This window comes from Metopolophium dirhodum, unplaced genomic scaffold (genome assembly GCF_019925205.1).
Source record: "Metopolophium dirhodum isolate CAU unplaced genomic scaffold, ASM1992520v1 scaffold9, whole genome shotgun sequence".
NCBI lineage: Eukaryota > Metazoa > Arthropoda > Insecta > Hemiptera > Aphididae > Metopolophium > Metopolophium dirhodum.
Window position 1 is genome coordinate 51,345 of NW_026869953.1, and position 16,381 is coordinate 67,725.

At 28.3% G+C, this 16,381-nt stretch overlaps 1 protein-coding gene and 1 pseudogene across 8 annotated transcripts; one reads left to right on the top strand and one right to left on the bottom strand.

The window, feature by feature from the left end:
* Positions 1–133: 133 nt before the first annotated feature.
* Positions 134–10,462, bottom strand: LOC132953541 (putative nuclease HARBI1). Of its 8 annotated transcripts, none has more exons than XM_061025930.1 (16): positions 10,253–10,461; positions 9,923–10,126; positions 9,720–9,847; positions 9,455–9,623; positions 9,255–9,303; positions 9,034–9,191; positions 7,912–8,088; positions 7,405–7,717; positions 7,165–7,324; positions 6,215–6,331; positions 5,835–5,973; positions 5,445–5,764; positions 5,162–5,336; positions 4,818–5,058; positions 1,503–1,736; positions 135–1,433 (listed from the first exon to the last, which is right to left on the bottom strand). In XM_061025930.1, the coding sequence occupies exons 11-15, from the start codon at positions 5,958–5,960 to the stop codon at positions 1,645–1,647; spliced, it is 954 nt and encodes a 317-aa protein (XP_060881913.1). In that variant the 5' UTR covers positions 5,961–5,973; positions 6,215–6,331; positions 7,165–7,324; positions 7,405–7,717; positions 7,912–8,088; positions 9,034–9,191; positions 9,255–9,303; positions 9,455–9,623; positions 9,720–9,847; positions 9,923–10,126; positions 10,253–10,461; the 3' UTR covers positions 135–1,433; positions 1,503–1,644. The 8 variants fall into 8 exon arrangements, with proteins under 8 accessions (XP_060881915.1, XP_060881916.1, XP_060881909.1 ...); XM_061025929.1 differs by having other exon boundaries at positions 9,255–9,375; XM_061025931.1 differs by having other exon boundaries at positions 9,255–9,623; positions 9,724–9,847.
* Positions 10,463–11,751: 1,289 nt separating this feature from the next.
* LOC132953540 (uncharacterized) lies at positions 11,752–15,875 on the top strand (annotated as a pseudogene).
* Positions 15,876–16,381: the final 506 nt, after the last annotated feature.

Below are 16,381 nucleotides of genomic sequence, written 5' to 3' on the forward strand. Positions count from 1 at the left end.
TAACTATGATTTAACAAAAATATATATTACATATATATATTATAATGCTCCTTATATTACTTATTATTAGTTATGTTCTATATCCAATATTATATTGTACTTTTTCACATATTATTTATTAGTTGGCATATAAAGATCTAATACATCATACTTATAAACGTTTTAAATGTATTTGAAAGGGCATACTATTTACCTGTTTATTTTAATAATATTATAAAATTAAAATTGATTATCATTATTGATACAATTGTTTAGATAAAACATTTATAATATTATATGAAATAACTACTTGGAGTGCTACACATTACTTATTGCAATAGCCAATAGTCATTTTGTATACCATCTTTGCAGTTACTGCTGTAGTTGTTGTGCAACCTATATATATTTAATCATAGTCCGTGGTCCATGGATAGTCCAGATTATGATAATATTATACCTATGGTATGTTAAATGTTAATTTATATTAAATTATTAACTACACATTTTGTTTTACACGTGGTTGTAATTACTATAGTTATAAACGTCCACAGGGGTTTATTACAATTGTTCATAGTAATTCATAATACAGTTTCATAAATGGTATGAAGTGTGGTATAATTTAGATATTAATACATTGCAAAGTAATTAAATTAGAAACATAAATGATATGTATTTAACCATGGAATATATACATTATTGACTATTATATCATTGTACATAATAATAAGTTATTTTTATTGCCTATAGTATAACTAAATTGAATACAAACTAAATTTTAAAAATTTTGTAGTATGGCTAATATTGTTAAGTTTACATTTGGTTTTGCCTATCATATTATTTATATTAATTTTTTTGGTCTTGTGAAAGTTTCTGATTCTTATAAAATATAATAATAACGTTTTTATTAGTATTGGTATATGGTTTTCTTCAAAATCAAATTAATGATAATATAGCTGATTAAATGAATATTTTTGACTTGGGCGACTAAAAACAGAGTGCTAAATTTTGTGAAAATCATTTTTATCTATTTCTGAAATGTAATATAACACTTGACGATGATATTATAAGAGTTCTGTCATTTGGCAAACACTTATGACATCACTTTCTGTTATTATAGTTTGTATGCACATGGGTTCACATACCAACCACCTCAAGCTCAGCCAGATCCTGGGATATTTTATTGGTAAGTAGATACTTAAATTGATCAGTAAGCTATAGAATATTAATAAATTGCACCAAATAAATACAATGTACAATTTATAAAAATAATGAACACAATTTTGAATCATTTGCCTGAACATATACATTTGGGAATAATGTCCCAAATTGTAAAACAGAGTATAATTTTTATTTTCCGTTGATCCATTATTTCTTTCAGTTGTTGTCACACTTCACAAACTTTGATAGTAGCTTTTAAGTAAATAAAATGTTTGTTACACCATCATGCTGAATAACTGTATAAACATATTTTTATATAAATTGTTTGTAGTATAATAAAACAATATTTCTAATAAAATACTCACTATGTTTCCATTGGGTATAAACATTCAACATCGTTAAATGGTCAGATTCAGGAACTTGGAATTTTTCAATGACAAAGTCTTATACTTCTTCCCGGCCTTTTGACACTACTAACATCTTACACTGAGGAGAATCTAATGAAATTCAGTCATTTGGCGTCAAAGCGATGTCAATTTTTCTGTATTGTCCAGTGCTCCCAGTACCCACAACTGATATAAAGAATTTAAAATGTTGTCCTAAAACATAATGTTGACTTAGTAAAAATCATAATAATTTATTAAAGTCGTTGCCAGTTAGATAGGCATGGCGGCGGTGGAGCGATAATGGTACACCTGCAGGGCAATCTCTATTTTGTGACTAAATGTGAAACATATTTAGTCATTTGAATTTTGGCATCTTGTTATTTTAATGATTCTATACTTTGATAATTTAGATGACTTAATTTCAAACGGCCAAAAGTATGAAAGTGTCTAAAATATCAAATGACTTAATTCGATCACAATAATATTGTAAAATATATAGTAGAGCCAACGTTATTTTACCATAATATCCATAAATCTTATGATATATTGATAATAATTTTTGAAAATTATTAATCGTCTTACATATTCTAAACATTTAGCATACCTAATTATATTACTTCTTTTTGTTCGAGTTAATTTTTATATTTTTAGTGTTCACCATTCTGTGTTTTTAGTTTTAATTTTTTAAAACATAAAATATAAAATACAATGGCTTCTCAAAGGTAAGTTAAAGATATAGACAATAATATTTTGGATATTAATAGTTCAGTGTTGAAATGTGAAATATGATTTTATTTATTTTAATCAATAGTACCTACTAATTGTTATATGTAAACTTTTTAGATTCTAAGCAAAACAATGAACTTATTGATTTTACAATTTAGAAATTTTTTTTAGTTTAATTAATTCAACCATCTAATGTTGTATGAATAATGTCTAATAGTAAAATAAATTACTTTAATAACAAGCGGTATCATTAGGTACTTGGCCACCTTTTAATGGCTAATCTATTTGTATTAGTGTGGAAAAGAAAAAAAACGAGTATCCGACCAATTATCTGTGCTTATTCAATATATGGATGAGCACAGGCAATTTGCTGCCGGAAAATTTCAGGATCCACACAATGGAAAACGTCTAAATGAGTTGGAGTAGTCAGAATTTACACCATGTCTAAATTAAATTGGACCAGCTAAAACATCAGATCAATGGAAGAAGGTACATTTTTATTTTAATGCATATAAATACTAATTAATCATATATCTATCAAATGTAATGTATAAATAAAGTGGTATTCATTTATTGTAAGTAATAAGTAAGAATACTTACTTAATAGTAGGTTACCTAATATTGATACCTTAGTTATTGATAATGTATATTTGTGTATTATTGGTTATCAATATATGCCCATTGCCCATTTTTTACTCAAATAACAATGTAATTAGTTATAAAGTGTGATAATAATATGACAGATTATGTTGTTATTTTTAAGTTAAAATGGTACTTTGAAGGCTATTTTACAAGATTCTTCACTAAATGAATGTTAATACTCTATTACTCTAGTTAAAAAAGCATAGCTTATAAATAGTACTATTTTTTTATATAATAAATTAACATATATTTTAAAAGTAAAAAATATGTAGTATTTCTAAAATGTTGTTAACTTAAAAGAATAATCGATTACTATTTTTATTTTTCAGTGCTGGCGTAATAAAAAATGCATTCTAGCAGCAATTTACCTCCTGAATCATATAACCGCCAGAGACTCATTCTTTAAATCATTGGGACTGAAACATCTGAGGGAATTGGTACAGGAGAGATTGAGTTTGATGAAGTAAATGTATAATTATACCTATTAGATCAGTGGTTCTCAATCTTTTTTGTACATCGACCCAAATTTTCCCCGTAAAATCTTTCACGGCCCACGTGGTTTAACTTTTCAAAAAGTAGTTATAAAAACAAAATTTGTTTATTACTTTTATTAGGTATTTACGGGGGTATTTATTATTTTATAGGTTTATAATCAATATATTTTTACAAAATAATATACTTTTAATAATGAGACGTATTAATACCCGTCGTAATAAATAAATATACGACAAATTATTATTTATTACACACGTAATTTTTGGTACCATATTACTATAACAATATAAGTATATTTAATATTAATTTAACATAAATTTCTTGGAATCTATATAATTCAAAAAAATTTTCACGACCCACCAAAAATTGACCGACGACCCACCAATGGGTCGCAACCCACAGTTTGAGAAACGCTGTATTAGATGCTAATTTTATTAAAATTTAACCTAAATCACAACTACATTTCAAATTTAAATATTTATATTTTGTTAATAGACTGCTATTGTTGATAGGGAAATGTTGGTTGATGCCACAAAAGGGTTGGAGGATTTAGAAGTAACATTTAGAAGTAACATTCAGATAATCTCAGTCCTGAAACAATAACTCATGACACAACTAATATCTCACCACAATTAATTACAAATAATGCCACTACAAATACAACTAAAACCAAGTTATATAATTCTCATTCATCAATCACCCCATTAAAAGATACCATCACTAAAAAACGATCATCTCAAAAAAAAATTTGTGATGGTTTAGAAGAGTTGACCCAAAATAAAATTAAGAAAGTGCAAGATAAGGGACGTATTTCATCAGAGTTAGATGACATTAAACTAAAAAAGTCCAAATTAGAGCTACAATCAGCAGAGGTAACCTTAGAAATACTACAAACAGAACTTTTAACCAAACAAATAGAAATGGAATCTAAAAAAAACCAAATACTACTTCAAGAGGAAATATTAAACTTACAAAAACATAAAATGTTGAATAATTGAATATTTCATACTACTTATATATAGTAGTTTATTATTAGTTTGTGATATAATACTTGTAATTGTTCAATTTACAAGACATTGAATAGCGTTAAAAATTGATGTTTATTTCTTATTATAAAATTATAAATTTTGTTTCTGTTATTAAACAATTATTTTTTTGATTTAATTATGATTATAAAACAAAAGTCATGTTTATTTCTTATTATAAAATTATAAATTTTGTTTCTGTTATTAAACAATTGTTTTTTTTATTTAATTATGATTATAAAACAAAAGTCATGTTTATTTCTTGTTATAAAATTATTAATTTTGTTTCTTTTCTGGTTATAAAAATAAAGTCGTTTTTACTATCAAATTATTAATTTTATTCAAAATATTTGTTAATACAATCAATTGAACACAGTTTCAATTAAATGTCTTTGTACTGCATTACCAGCTTGTCGAACAGGCAATACTGGAACTTGATCCACCATATCAGCAGTAAGTAGTGTTTCATCGTCTATAACCAGTGGTTCATTTGCTGCAATTAACATATTGTGCAACACTGTGGTAGCAATAATTGTGGTAAGAGTAGTCTGTATTTGTGTTCGTATTCCTAGAGATAAAACTGGGAACCGCCTCTTCCATACACCGAATGTTCTCTCTATGACATTCCTAGTACCAATTTGAGCTTTCTAAAACAAAATTAAGCAAATGTTTTATTTAAAATATACCAGCCCCTTTACAATTTTTTTAATTTGTATTACTTATCACTAATTGTATTTATTTTTTGCTAACCTGATATCGTAGTTCTGAATCACTTGTAGGATTTCCAAGTGGTGTCATCATATAATTTCTACAAGCGTAACCTCCATCTCCTACGAGCACGGAATTTCCAAATTCATTGTTTTCAAACTGTGCTTGTAATAATGAATTGTCAAAAATTGTTGAGTCGTGAACTGAACCAGGCCATCTATAAAAATGTGCATACAAAAATTTAAAAGATATGAAGGGTATTTATACTATTCAATAACTTTTCAGGTACCAACTCATTTTATAAATCAACTTCACTACTACTCACCTAGCTACAATATTTATAAATTGCATATGGCTACTACACACTGCCTGTACATTAATAGAAAAGAATCCTTTTCTATTTCGGAATTTCTCTCCGATGTCACTATTGGGTGACTGAATTTTTATGTGCGTGCAATCAATTGCACCAATAACTTTTGGAAAATTACGTGCTAACAAGAAATCATCTTGTGCTAAGTTGATTTCAGTTTGTGATCTTGGCATTTTTATATATTTAGGTTTTAGAAGTGCAATAGCTTCAGAAACTTTTTTAATGACACGGCAAACTGTGGATTTGTGGACATGTATATGATCACCTAAAACTGCCTAAAATATAAAGTGTATCATTACACAGAATTAATTTTAAATAAATATTAAATACATAATCGTGACAAACCTGAAAAGCACCTGTAGCATAATATCTCAGGGCTATTAGAAGCTGTAGTATTGGTGACAGTGACACATTTCGTAGTGTATTTTGAGTTATATTGTTGCTTATCATGTCAAGTAGATCCATGAACATAAGTTTTGACAATCTAATAAACACAGGAATATAATGTAGGTATATTTAACTACTATATTTTAATGCAACATATTATAAATTATAATATATTATTAACATATTATTAAGAAAAGAAAAATTGTAGTTAGGAGTCAATGATAGTTAAACTATGTTAATATATTTGTAGGGACAGTACCTAATTATATATGAAACGTTTTACTATAGGTACAAAGGTATTTATTTAATAAATAATAAAATATTTTGATATTAAGTACCTGAATCTTAGTTTAAAATTTACATCATCATAATCTACCAGTGGATTAGACCTGTCTCGAAAAAATCGTGGTCTTGGTAGCAATTGTAAAACATCAATAATAAATAATTCATCATCACTAGATGAAGATGAAGCCGACGAATCCATTGATTATTAATTTTAAAAAGAAACAATGAAAAATGAAAATATTTAATTATTGAGTCAAAACAAATAATTAAATAAACAATTCAGTATCAAAATTGTCACCAATAACATTGATAACATTCGTATAATTAATCGATCTGTAAGTTACAGAACCAAAATCCGATCTGTATTTTACAGGTCCAGTAGTCTATAGTTTACAGAGCCGTTACCGCTATCGGGCATTCAAGCAACACCCACTTTTATTTACAGAGCCGTTAGCGGTTAACAGTGCGATAACGGTTCGGTTAGTCACTACAGGACGTTTATACAACCCGCCCTCAATGTTATATCTAATATTTTTTGTATTTAATTTAAGAATATCTATCATTCTTATATTTTTATCTATAGGAAATTATTGAGGTATCAAATGTTATAAATGGAGTAGAAGTCCTAAAAACAAATATTGAAGTATACTCTATTTCAAATAAGAAACACCATGACAACCACGGGCAAAAACAGTTTTGCTACGTAAAAGTGGGTGTTTTTTCTTATTTGAAATAGTATAAACTAGTAAATATCCATCTTAATAAATTAGTATAATCAGATATTACATAGTTTCCATATCACATTAATTTGTTAATACTGTCATTGTCAGCCAAGGTCATTTATTTTATACATTTATGATAAACAACTAGGTGAGGCGCGTGTTGTGGCCCAAAGTTGAAACACAGTGAGTTGCAATTAGTTTGGGGTACACCTACTGAAAATTGGCGCCGTAGCCTTGCCAATCTATCTGGTAACACTGTTACTGTTGTAAAACTATATTACTTGTGGAGGTGGCTGGAGGGTCCATTAAATGAAACTGGAGTAAGTATTGGATTCCCAATGATTTCAGTAATAACACGGTGTTAGCTTTAGATTGGTTCTTAGGATTTCAGGAACTATACTGATTGGTAAATCGTCTATGTATTTCTTTTTTGTGTAGAATCTTAAAATTTAAATAAAAATATATATGTACAACTAAAAAACTTATTCAATTATTAAATTATTACAAAAAAGTTTTTATACCAGAAATATTGCCTGGGACTTCTATACGACCAGCTATACCTTCCTTGATTAGTATTTGCTTGTCTGGATAAATTTGCAATGCATTCACACCAATTTGAAGATTATAAATTTTCATTTTATCATAACTAGTAACAACAACAAATTTAATTCCATCAACTGTTTTATTTGTTGGCATATGTTTCGCTGATATCACTAAATGGATTTTTAGTTTCATCAACTCCTTCATCTCAATTATACCACCACCTATCTAATCAGTTTTGGGCTTCGTCCCATTCATCTCTATCAGTTTCACAAGCCCACAATAGAACATTTTCTGTAATAAAATACAATTTACTGGTCTTAATATAATATAATTGTCATACTTATTCACAATAATCGCTAAACAATATTACAACAAATAACTAATGCATAATAATAATAATTAATAATGGTGTCAAATTAAAATATTAAAAATGTAATTTATTTATAGTTAATTTTAATAAGAACACCTAATTATTTGAATTATACCTTTTCCAGGATTAGGTGTAGCTCCTGAACCACGATAACTATCCCACTTGTTATACTTCTACGCTGGCGTAAATCTTGTTGTTTAAGTAGAATCATCATCAATACTTGATATGGGTGGGCATGTCCCAAGTAGATTTATATAAAGACATATTTTGATTATCTTCATCTCAAGTAGTTCTAAAAAATAAGAGATTGTTATAATTTTGTACAAAAAACCAATCACTTGGCTATATTCTTGAAAATGTTTACAAATAATATTTATAAATGACAAAGATAAGTGGGCAGGTATTTAAATATTAAAAAAAAAATGTATTTTAAAATTTAATATACGTTTATAAAGTAAAATACATGAATAATTTATTTATTCATATTATAACTTGTTTTTATGTAAATATAGGGAAAAAAACTCTACTCGGGCCTTGTTTGATCATATGTTAATTTGCTTTAATTATAAGTTAACTGTAGTAGGAATCCAGTAATTAGATTTTCTAACACGAGTGTAAGATAAAAATAACACATGCGGGTGAAGATACTAGGTTCTACACTTTTAACTATTTTTAATCCGAGAGTTCTCCAAATACTTTTAATTATTTGAGTATTAGCACCGGATTTTAGATTCACAAAATTCTGAGTGATAAAAATAATACTAATGTCTATATGCACATGTAATGAAAATGCATTTGGACATAAATCAAGTCAACTGTTACAAATAAACAATTTTATGGCATTAGGACTAAGAGATTAATAAAGACAACATGTATACTCAGTTATTTTAAATATTATAGTGAATTTACCATTTATTAAAATTAAAGGTAAGAATATTATTTAAGACCCCAGTACCCCATATTAGGTTTTTTGATACTTTAATTTTGTAAACAAGTTATGAGTAGGTATTATAAAATTGACAAAATTATATAATGTTAAAACGCTCATAACTTGTTCAAAAAAACCATACATAGACAACAAAATATAATATTAAAAGTTTATGAAAATGTAACTATATTATCAATATTAATGTAGGTAATCGATTCAGTTACAGAAAACTAACTATTTCATACTAGTACAATTTTAAAAATCCACGAGGTCCCTTTCACTCACTCGAAGACTGTTAAAAAAACTCACCTAATTGGTATATCTTGAAGTCTGACATTAGGAATTGAAGGTTCATCTTTATTTCTAATAGATGGTATTTTACTGGATCACAGTTAGATACCACTTTTTCTTGTTTTTTTTATAATAATATGGTTAATTTTGTTGGTTCCATTTATCACTTTTGTTACCTATAAAAGAAGTATAATATGATAATTTAACTTCAAAATGTTTACTAAACAATCATTACTTACTAGTTACTAATCCTCCTCAAACGATGACGTTTCTGCTTATCTTTAGAATCTGAAGATGAATAATTTACACTATAATTATATGATTTTTTCAATATTTCTTGTTTTGATAACTCTCCAGCGTCTGTTGCAGTTTCATCAAGAGCAGATTGATAATGTCTATCCATTATCTATATATTAAAATATAAAATTAATATATTTACCACACAACTTATTGTTAAGTCATAAATTCTTAATGGCTTTTGATTGTATGTTTTAGATTGCTTTTTAAAATTGTCTCTTTAACATCTTGTTCTTCATTGTCGTTATCTGTAAAGAAGTGTCAAGTCGATTTCTTGGTTTTCTACAATTCTTTTTCCAACAACTTTTGGGCTGAAAATTATTATACATTTGTTATGGAATTTGGTTTGTAAATAATTTCTCAAGTTATAATATTGTATCAAATACAGTGGTTAATAGACTACTTACCAACCTATTTGTCCAATCTGAGCAATGAACCTTTCGTTAAGTGAGGTATTTTAAAGGCTGTGTCCGACCATGGTCGGTATTATAATGTACGCCCGAACATTTCGGATATCCAAACTCAACTTCAATAACTTAAATGCCACAGAATAAGAAATAAGAATGAAAATAATAATATAATCCTTTAATTATTCTGTTCTTATACGTACCAAAGAATCTATTTTTTCTATTCATCTATTCTATGGTTATATCAAGACAAATCAAATAGGTATCACCACCATGATGATGACTGCGAATGAGCGCATTTTGAAAAGCTATACAGCACGAACAGGGTCGACGATATTATGTCCTAGTATGGTCAAAGTTTTGAGCAGCGACAACAAAATACGTTGGGTCGGCGAAAACGGCAAACACTGGTACGGACAAACAACAGGCGATTGTAGAGATGAAAATCAACAAAAGCCGAGGTCGAGAGTAGCGTAAAGTTCGAGCTGCGAAACAGTCGTCGTTCGTATAAAAAAACGGTCGTAGGTACCTACTGCGTGACGGTGCGTGAGACGTGAGTTGGCGCTTGGCACGGCGGTCAGCTGGTCGCGGGTGGGAAACTTGGAAAAACGTTTCGCAAAACCCACTGTAAAATACAACAATATTATAACATGCGAAAAGGCGGAAATTAATAATTATTAAATTTTTCAGGGTTTTCTTTACGATTTATGATCATAATATTATTACTATATGATCTGAAGTCCGAACCTCCGAAAAACATGGAAACGAGCTGGCGCGGGCGCACTGATATGACGTTAGACCTATGTTCACCCGATAACGTTAACTTCCACGGTTGGCGGACAGTCTGTATACGCTTGATTAGTGGGACGTCACAAATGTTATCAATCCTTATCAAAATTTTGATTTGGATCCAAACAAAATAATGTAATATTATAGTCTCTGCTAAATACCTTCATAATATTCGTTTTAATTTTTTTAATTCAAATTTAAAATTGAAAGAAGAAACTATTATTATTATTTTAAGTTCTATTTGCAAATGGTAATGGCTGGAAATCATTTATCATCAATTACATTAATTTCAGACCATTTAAAAAATAATATCAAGCAACTTAAAAGAGGAGAAAGAGCTTATGAGGATAACCATGTACTTAAATTTCAAATGGATCCTAATCTAGGTATAATTGTAGGGTAAGTTAAACCTAGTATGCGTAGTAAAGTTTACAAATAAAAGTTGAAATTTTAATGAATGACGATTGTATTACAAATTCTAAATGCTCTTGCCCCCGAGGCACAGCTATTTGCCATCACATAGCTTTATACACTCATTATAATCTAAGTTCAACAGACAAAGCTTGTTCATGGAGTGTTAGAAAAAATAATTTGTCTACAGAAATTAAAACCATTAATCAAATATATTATGGTAGTATTGATTTTCCAAATGCCATTGTTTCAGAAATAGATATATATAATTTTAAAAAAGCATTATTCAATTTAGCAGAACCTGATGGTTTTTCTTGGTTGTTATAACCTGCACCAGAATCATCTGACAATAATGTGGTATTAGTTGAAACCATTGGTAATATTGTTATTGATCCAGAATTTAGACGTTTAGTTAAAATTAAAGATTTTATTTCTCTTAAAAAATTGTTATACACTAAACTCCATATTGATGATAGTACTATATTACAGTTGGTTAAAGACACTACAGGACACCAAAAAAATTATTTATGGTTTCATAATAGGCAACATAGATTGACAGCTAGTAATTTTGGAAAAGTGCTAGCGGCTTGTAAAAGAAATAAGTTCCCAAAGTCATTATTTAAACTATTGGAAAATAATAATAATATTACTGTTGTGCATGCTATACAATGGGATAATACCAATGAAGTTGGCGGTATTAAGGTTCTAGAATAAGACCAAAATGTAAATGTAATACCAACTGGGCTGTGGTTAAAAAATTGTGGATTATTAGGTAATACACCAGATGGACTTGTTAATTCAAGTCATATTGTAAAAGTGAAATGTCCGACAGTGCACTATTGTTCGTTTCCAGTACTGTCAATCAAAGTCTGTGGTCGCCGACTGCCGGCTGCCGAGTTCCCTGGAATTCATTTATTTCATTTATTTGCGGTTTCATTGTACAATTAGAAGGCGAAAAGTAAGTACTCGAAATTCGATCCCGGCTGTCGACGATCCACATAGGTAATAGGTAACCTACCTATTATAATATTTATAGTCTCGTCAGGCATTTGCCATGTTCCACAGAATATTTTGATTGAGCAGTTCGGTCGGCCAAACTACAGTTTTGCGATCTCTCGTCGCCAAACACCATCATCGTTACTACATTGTTCCAAAATTGTGTACGAAGAGTATGGCGATCCCATAAAAATCGTAAGTCTCGTAGAGCAAACGCTACCCGACAAACTTGACGACGAACAGGTACCTATGGGCTATGATGCTACTGACAGTCTTTACACAAACAATTTAATAATATATTTACTTGTTTATTCCTAAGGTCTTGGTGAAAATGATTGTTGCGCCCATCAATTCTGCCGAGATTAACACTGTTCAAGGTGTGTATCCCGTGAAACCGCCGTTGCCTGCTACTGGAGGCTATGAAGGAATTGGGAACGTATTGGCAGTAGGATCGTGCGTTAAAAATATCTGCCCTGGAGATTGAGTTATAGCTGACGGTGTTATGGGTACTTTGTGTACAACTGGCATGTTCGATTCTAGACTTCTAAGAAAAGTTAGTAGTATAATACTATAACATAACATATTAACATATTATAAAATATGTTTATTTTGATTGACTTGTAATGTTACAAAAATAAACATAACAAAAATCGTCATATTATTTAAGGTAATTCACAAAACATGCTCATCCCCATTTTTCCTTTAAAAATGAATTTATTCAAATTCTTATTTTTGGAATTTTTAAATAAACTTAGGTATTTTATAATTATTGGGATGTATAGTACTACTTAAGGAGTGTCCTGTACTGACACAAACTTCTGTTTTTCAAATGATAACCCCCCAGTAATGAGTTGTTGTAATTAGTAAACAAAATTATTTAGCTGATAATTTTTTTGAAAATGTTGACGTATAAAATCAAAATTTGAACATGTAGGTAGTTTTTGATTTATTTAACTTTATATATTATAGATAATGTGGTTGGAAGATATGGTGGCTATAGAAATTTAAAAATGTTAGTAATTTTATCAATATTTATAATTTATTAAAATGGTCAAGTACCTATCTATAAATTATAATAAATACTAGATATTACATAATATATTTTATATTCGTGTAAAACCATTTTTAAGGACTATTATCTGTATTGGTCTGGCACACCAAAGGCCCATCATGGTCCATCGATCAGTTTTTTTAGGGAGTTTGGTAATGAAAAACAAAATTTATTTGACATTTTGGTGAAAAAATGCTCACCGCCTTTTTTCCTTTAAAAATACCTTTGTTCAAATTTTGATTTTTAGAATTTTTAGCAGATGATGTTTTTGTAAATGTAGATGTATCTAAATCGAAATTCTATTAAGTAGTTGCTGAATTATTAAAATGTTTATACTAAGGATAATAGTCCTTAAATATGGTTTTACAATAAAAAGTTATAAGTACCTAATATTAGATGTAGTACCTATTCACTAAACCTACTTAATAATTTTTACAAATTATTTATCTCAATAGATCAATGGTAATTAGTACTAATTACTAACATTTTCAAATCATCTAAGCCTCCAAATCTACTTAGCCAATTTCCATATACATATAAACCTTAGTATACAAAGTTATATAACTCATAAACTACTAGTTCAAATTTTTATCTAGGTGCATCAAAATTCTCAATAAAAAATATATGCTGAATAAAAATTAAAAAAAGAAGATTCCTATTTGAAATACAGAAATTTGTATTGTAACAACATCCTCCTTAAATGGAATAAAAAATCTTAAGTATTCAAAAATCTTAAAGTGCATTTAAAAATTCTAAAAATTGTAATATAATATGTATAGTTTAAGTAAAAAAATACGGTGAGCTCTGTATAATATTAATGCAAAGCCTGATGAGGGGAATCATTCGTTTAAAAATAAACAATGAAATTATTGAAATATTAGAAACGGCAAAATAATAAATAATAATTATTAATTACAAAGAAACAGAATTATGAAAACCAAAAGTATATTTATATTAACTAAATAATTTACAGTAAAAATGATGGTCCTCATTTGTAAAACAGAAGTTTGTATCGCTGCAAGATACTCCTTTAGCGTACTACAAAAAATCTCAACAATTTAAAAATATCGCCTTTTTAAAATTTTAAAAATGAGATTTTAATAAATTCATTATAAATAATAAGAATAGGGATGAGCATGCTTGGTGAATCATCCTATATTCGAATATGTATGAAATACAACAATATTCTAAATACATTTTTGGATACATTATGATACGTATGTCCTATCATGATTCTTGATTAATAATTATATTATTATGTTTCAGGTAAGTAAAGAAATCAATATATATGCATTAAGTGGTATTTCTTCTAATCCGTGTGCCGCGTATAGAATGTTACATGATTTTGTTTCACTAATGTTATTTTACAAAATGGAGCAAACAGTACATGTGGTCAGAACATTATTCAATTGGCAGACATTTTTGGCTATACAACTGTAAATATTATACGCAGTCGACCTGAACCAGACTTGGAAAATTGAAAAAAAATAACGTCTAAAAAAAAAGTAAATATTGGATATACTAATCAAATTATTATTAAATTGTTTTTAATTACTTTCATTAACTGGTGCTTCAGCATAAATAATTGACCAACACTCATCAATCTCTTCGATAGGCACTAGTGCTAAGGCACATATTCTTTGAACAATTTTTATAACTACATCATTGTGTGTATAATTGGCACTAGTCCAACTTTTTGTACTTGATGCCATATAGATTGTCTAAAATAGCATCTTTTTATTTCTATTTTATATCCAAACTAGGATTTCATTCATGTTCTCTTATTATAGTTTAGGTGCGTATGTTATTAATATAATTTTTTTTTTTATAATTACCTTCCTATAGTATATCATGTGATACACATTTTTGGTAACAAAAAATGTTTTGATATTAGAATATTTATAGGTATTAGTATGTATTAATATGATTACTGATATGTAAGATTTAAAGAAGATGTATTATCAGTTTCAATCATTTGTATTTTTTTTAAATCTAAGCAAACCTATTTTACTATTTAATATCTGTCCCTCAATAATTACATAATTACCTATAAGGAATCAATTTATTTTATAATAATATTTTACATTTAAAATTTAAGTTATATAAGCTTATTTAAAATATTTTTAGGTGGTTGTGGTGCAATTTTTGAAGTATTTATTTCCATTTCCACGACAGAATTCAAGGGAATGAGTATGGTAAAACAGCACCAACTTATTACCGAAGTATATACCTAACTATTATTGATATAAATTATAAACCAAGCATGTATACAGAAAATAATTCTAAGAGGGAGGTGTGTGTTCATAACTAAAGTGAATTACAAATTAACCATAAATAGCCTTGTTAAGAAAAAAAAAAATGTTTTTGAAATATTTCGAAGGATTGAACCCTTCCTTATCTATTCTGTTTATGGGTCTGTTATTAATTATAATTTATAATCTTATAGAAACCTATGCTTTTCCAAATATTTAAATTAATTATAGTCACAATTTTTTAGTTATTGATAACCTCCTTAGATGACATTTAAAATATATTTTTTTTTTTTTGGTATGGGAACTTCCATTTTTTTTTACTAAAAACTCTTGTTTTCCATACCAAAAGAAAATTATTAACCAATTGAAAAGTTTGTAATATTATAGTATTTAATATATTAAATATTGTGTCACATCAATATACTTATACATTTAATTCTTATATATTTTGAACTTTATACATTTAATGCAACAATTTACAATAGGTGTTAATTAAAAAAAGTAATTTTTATATTATTTGTTTCAGGTTTTAAAAGATGAAACTAAGTCAATGCATGGAATACGAATACATACAGAAATACCTAAATACCTGTTGAAAATAACAAATAGAATTAATTATGTATAATAAAAATAAAATAGTTATTGTAAAATAGAAAATGACTTTTCTGTTGTATACATTTTTTTCATTAGGAATAATATGCTTCACATGCGAAGAGCCGAGGGCCATTGGCTGTTTAATGTTCATTAATTTTGTACCATTATATCTACCGGTGCCGGCTCCACAGGTGTTACGGGGGCAGGTGTCACGGGGGTGGCGGTTGATGCTGGAGGTGGTGGCCTTGTCAGTGACGGTGTGCGGCTGCCAGGTGTTTGTGTCGATGGTGGTCGTTGTGGCCGCAACCAGTGGCCGCGCAAACTTTTTCGACAGTGAGGCAAGAAAAATGTTAGTTGCAGCACACACGACCCACCTTTTTATTTTGCACACACCCCCTATTATAATTCTATATCAAATTAGCCTTTCTAAAAATTCATGTTACGGTTACTACAATAAAAATAACTTTTATAAATTATATAAATACTGCTTTCCATCACGTTCTGTAGGTTTAAAAAAGTTTGAAATGGAACTTGAAGCACTTCTTTTAACAGACTTTTTTTTTTTACAA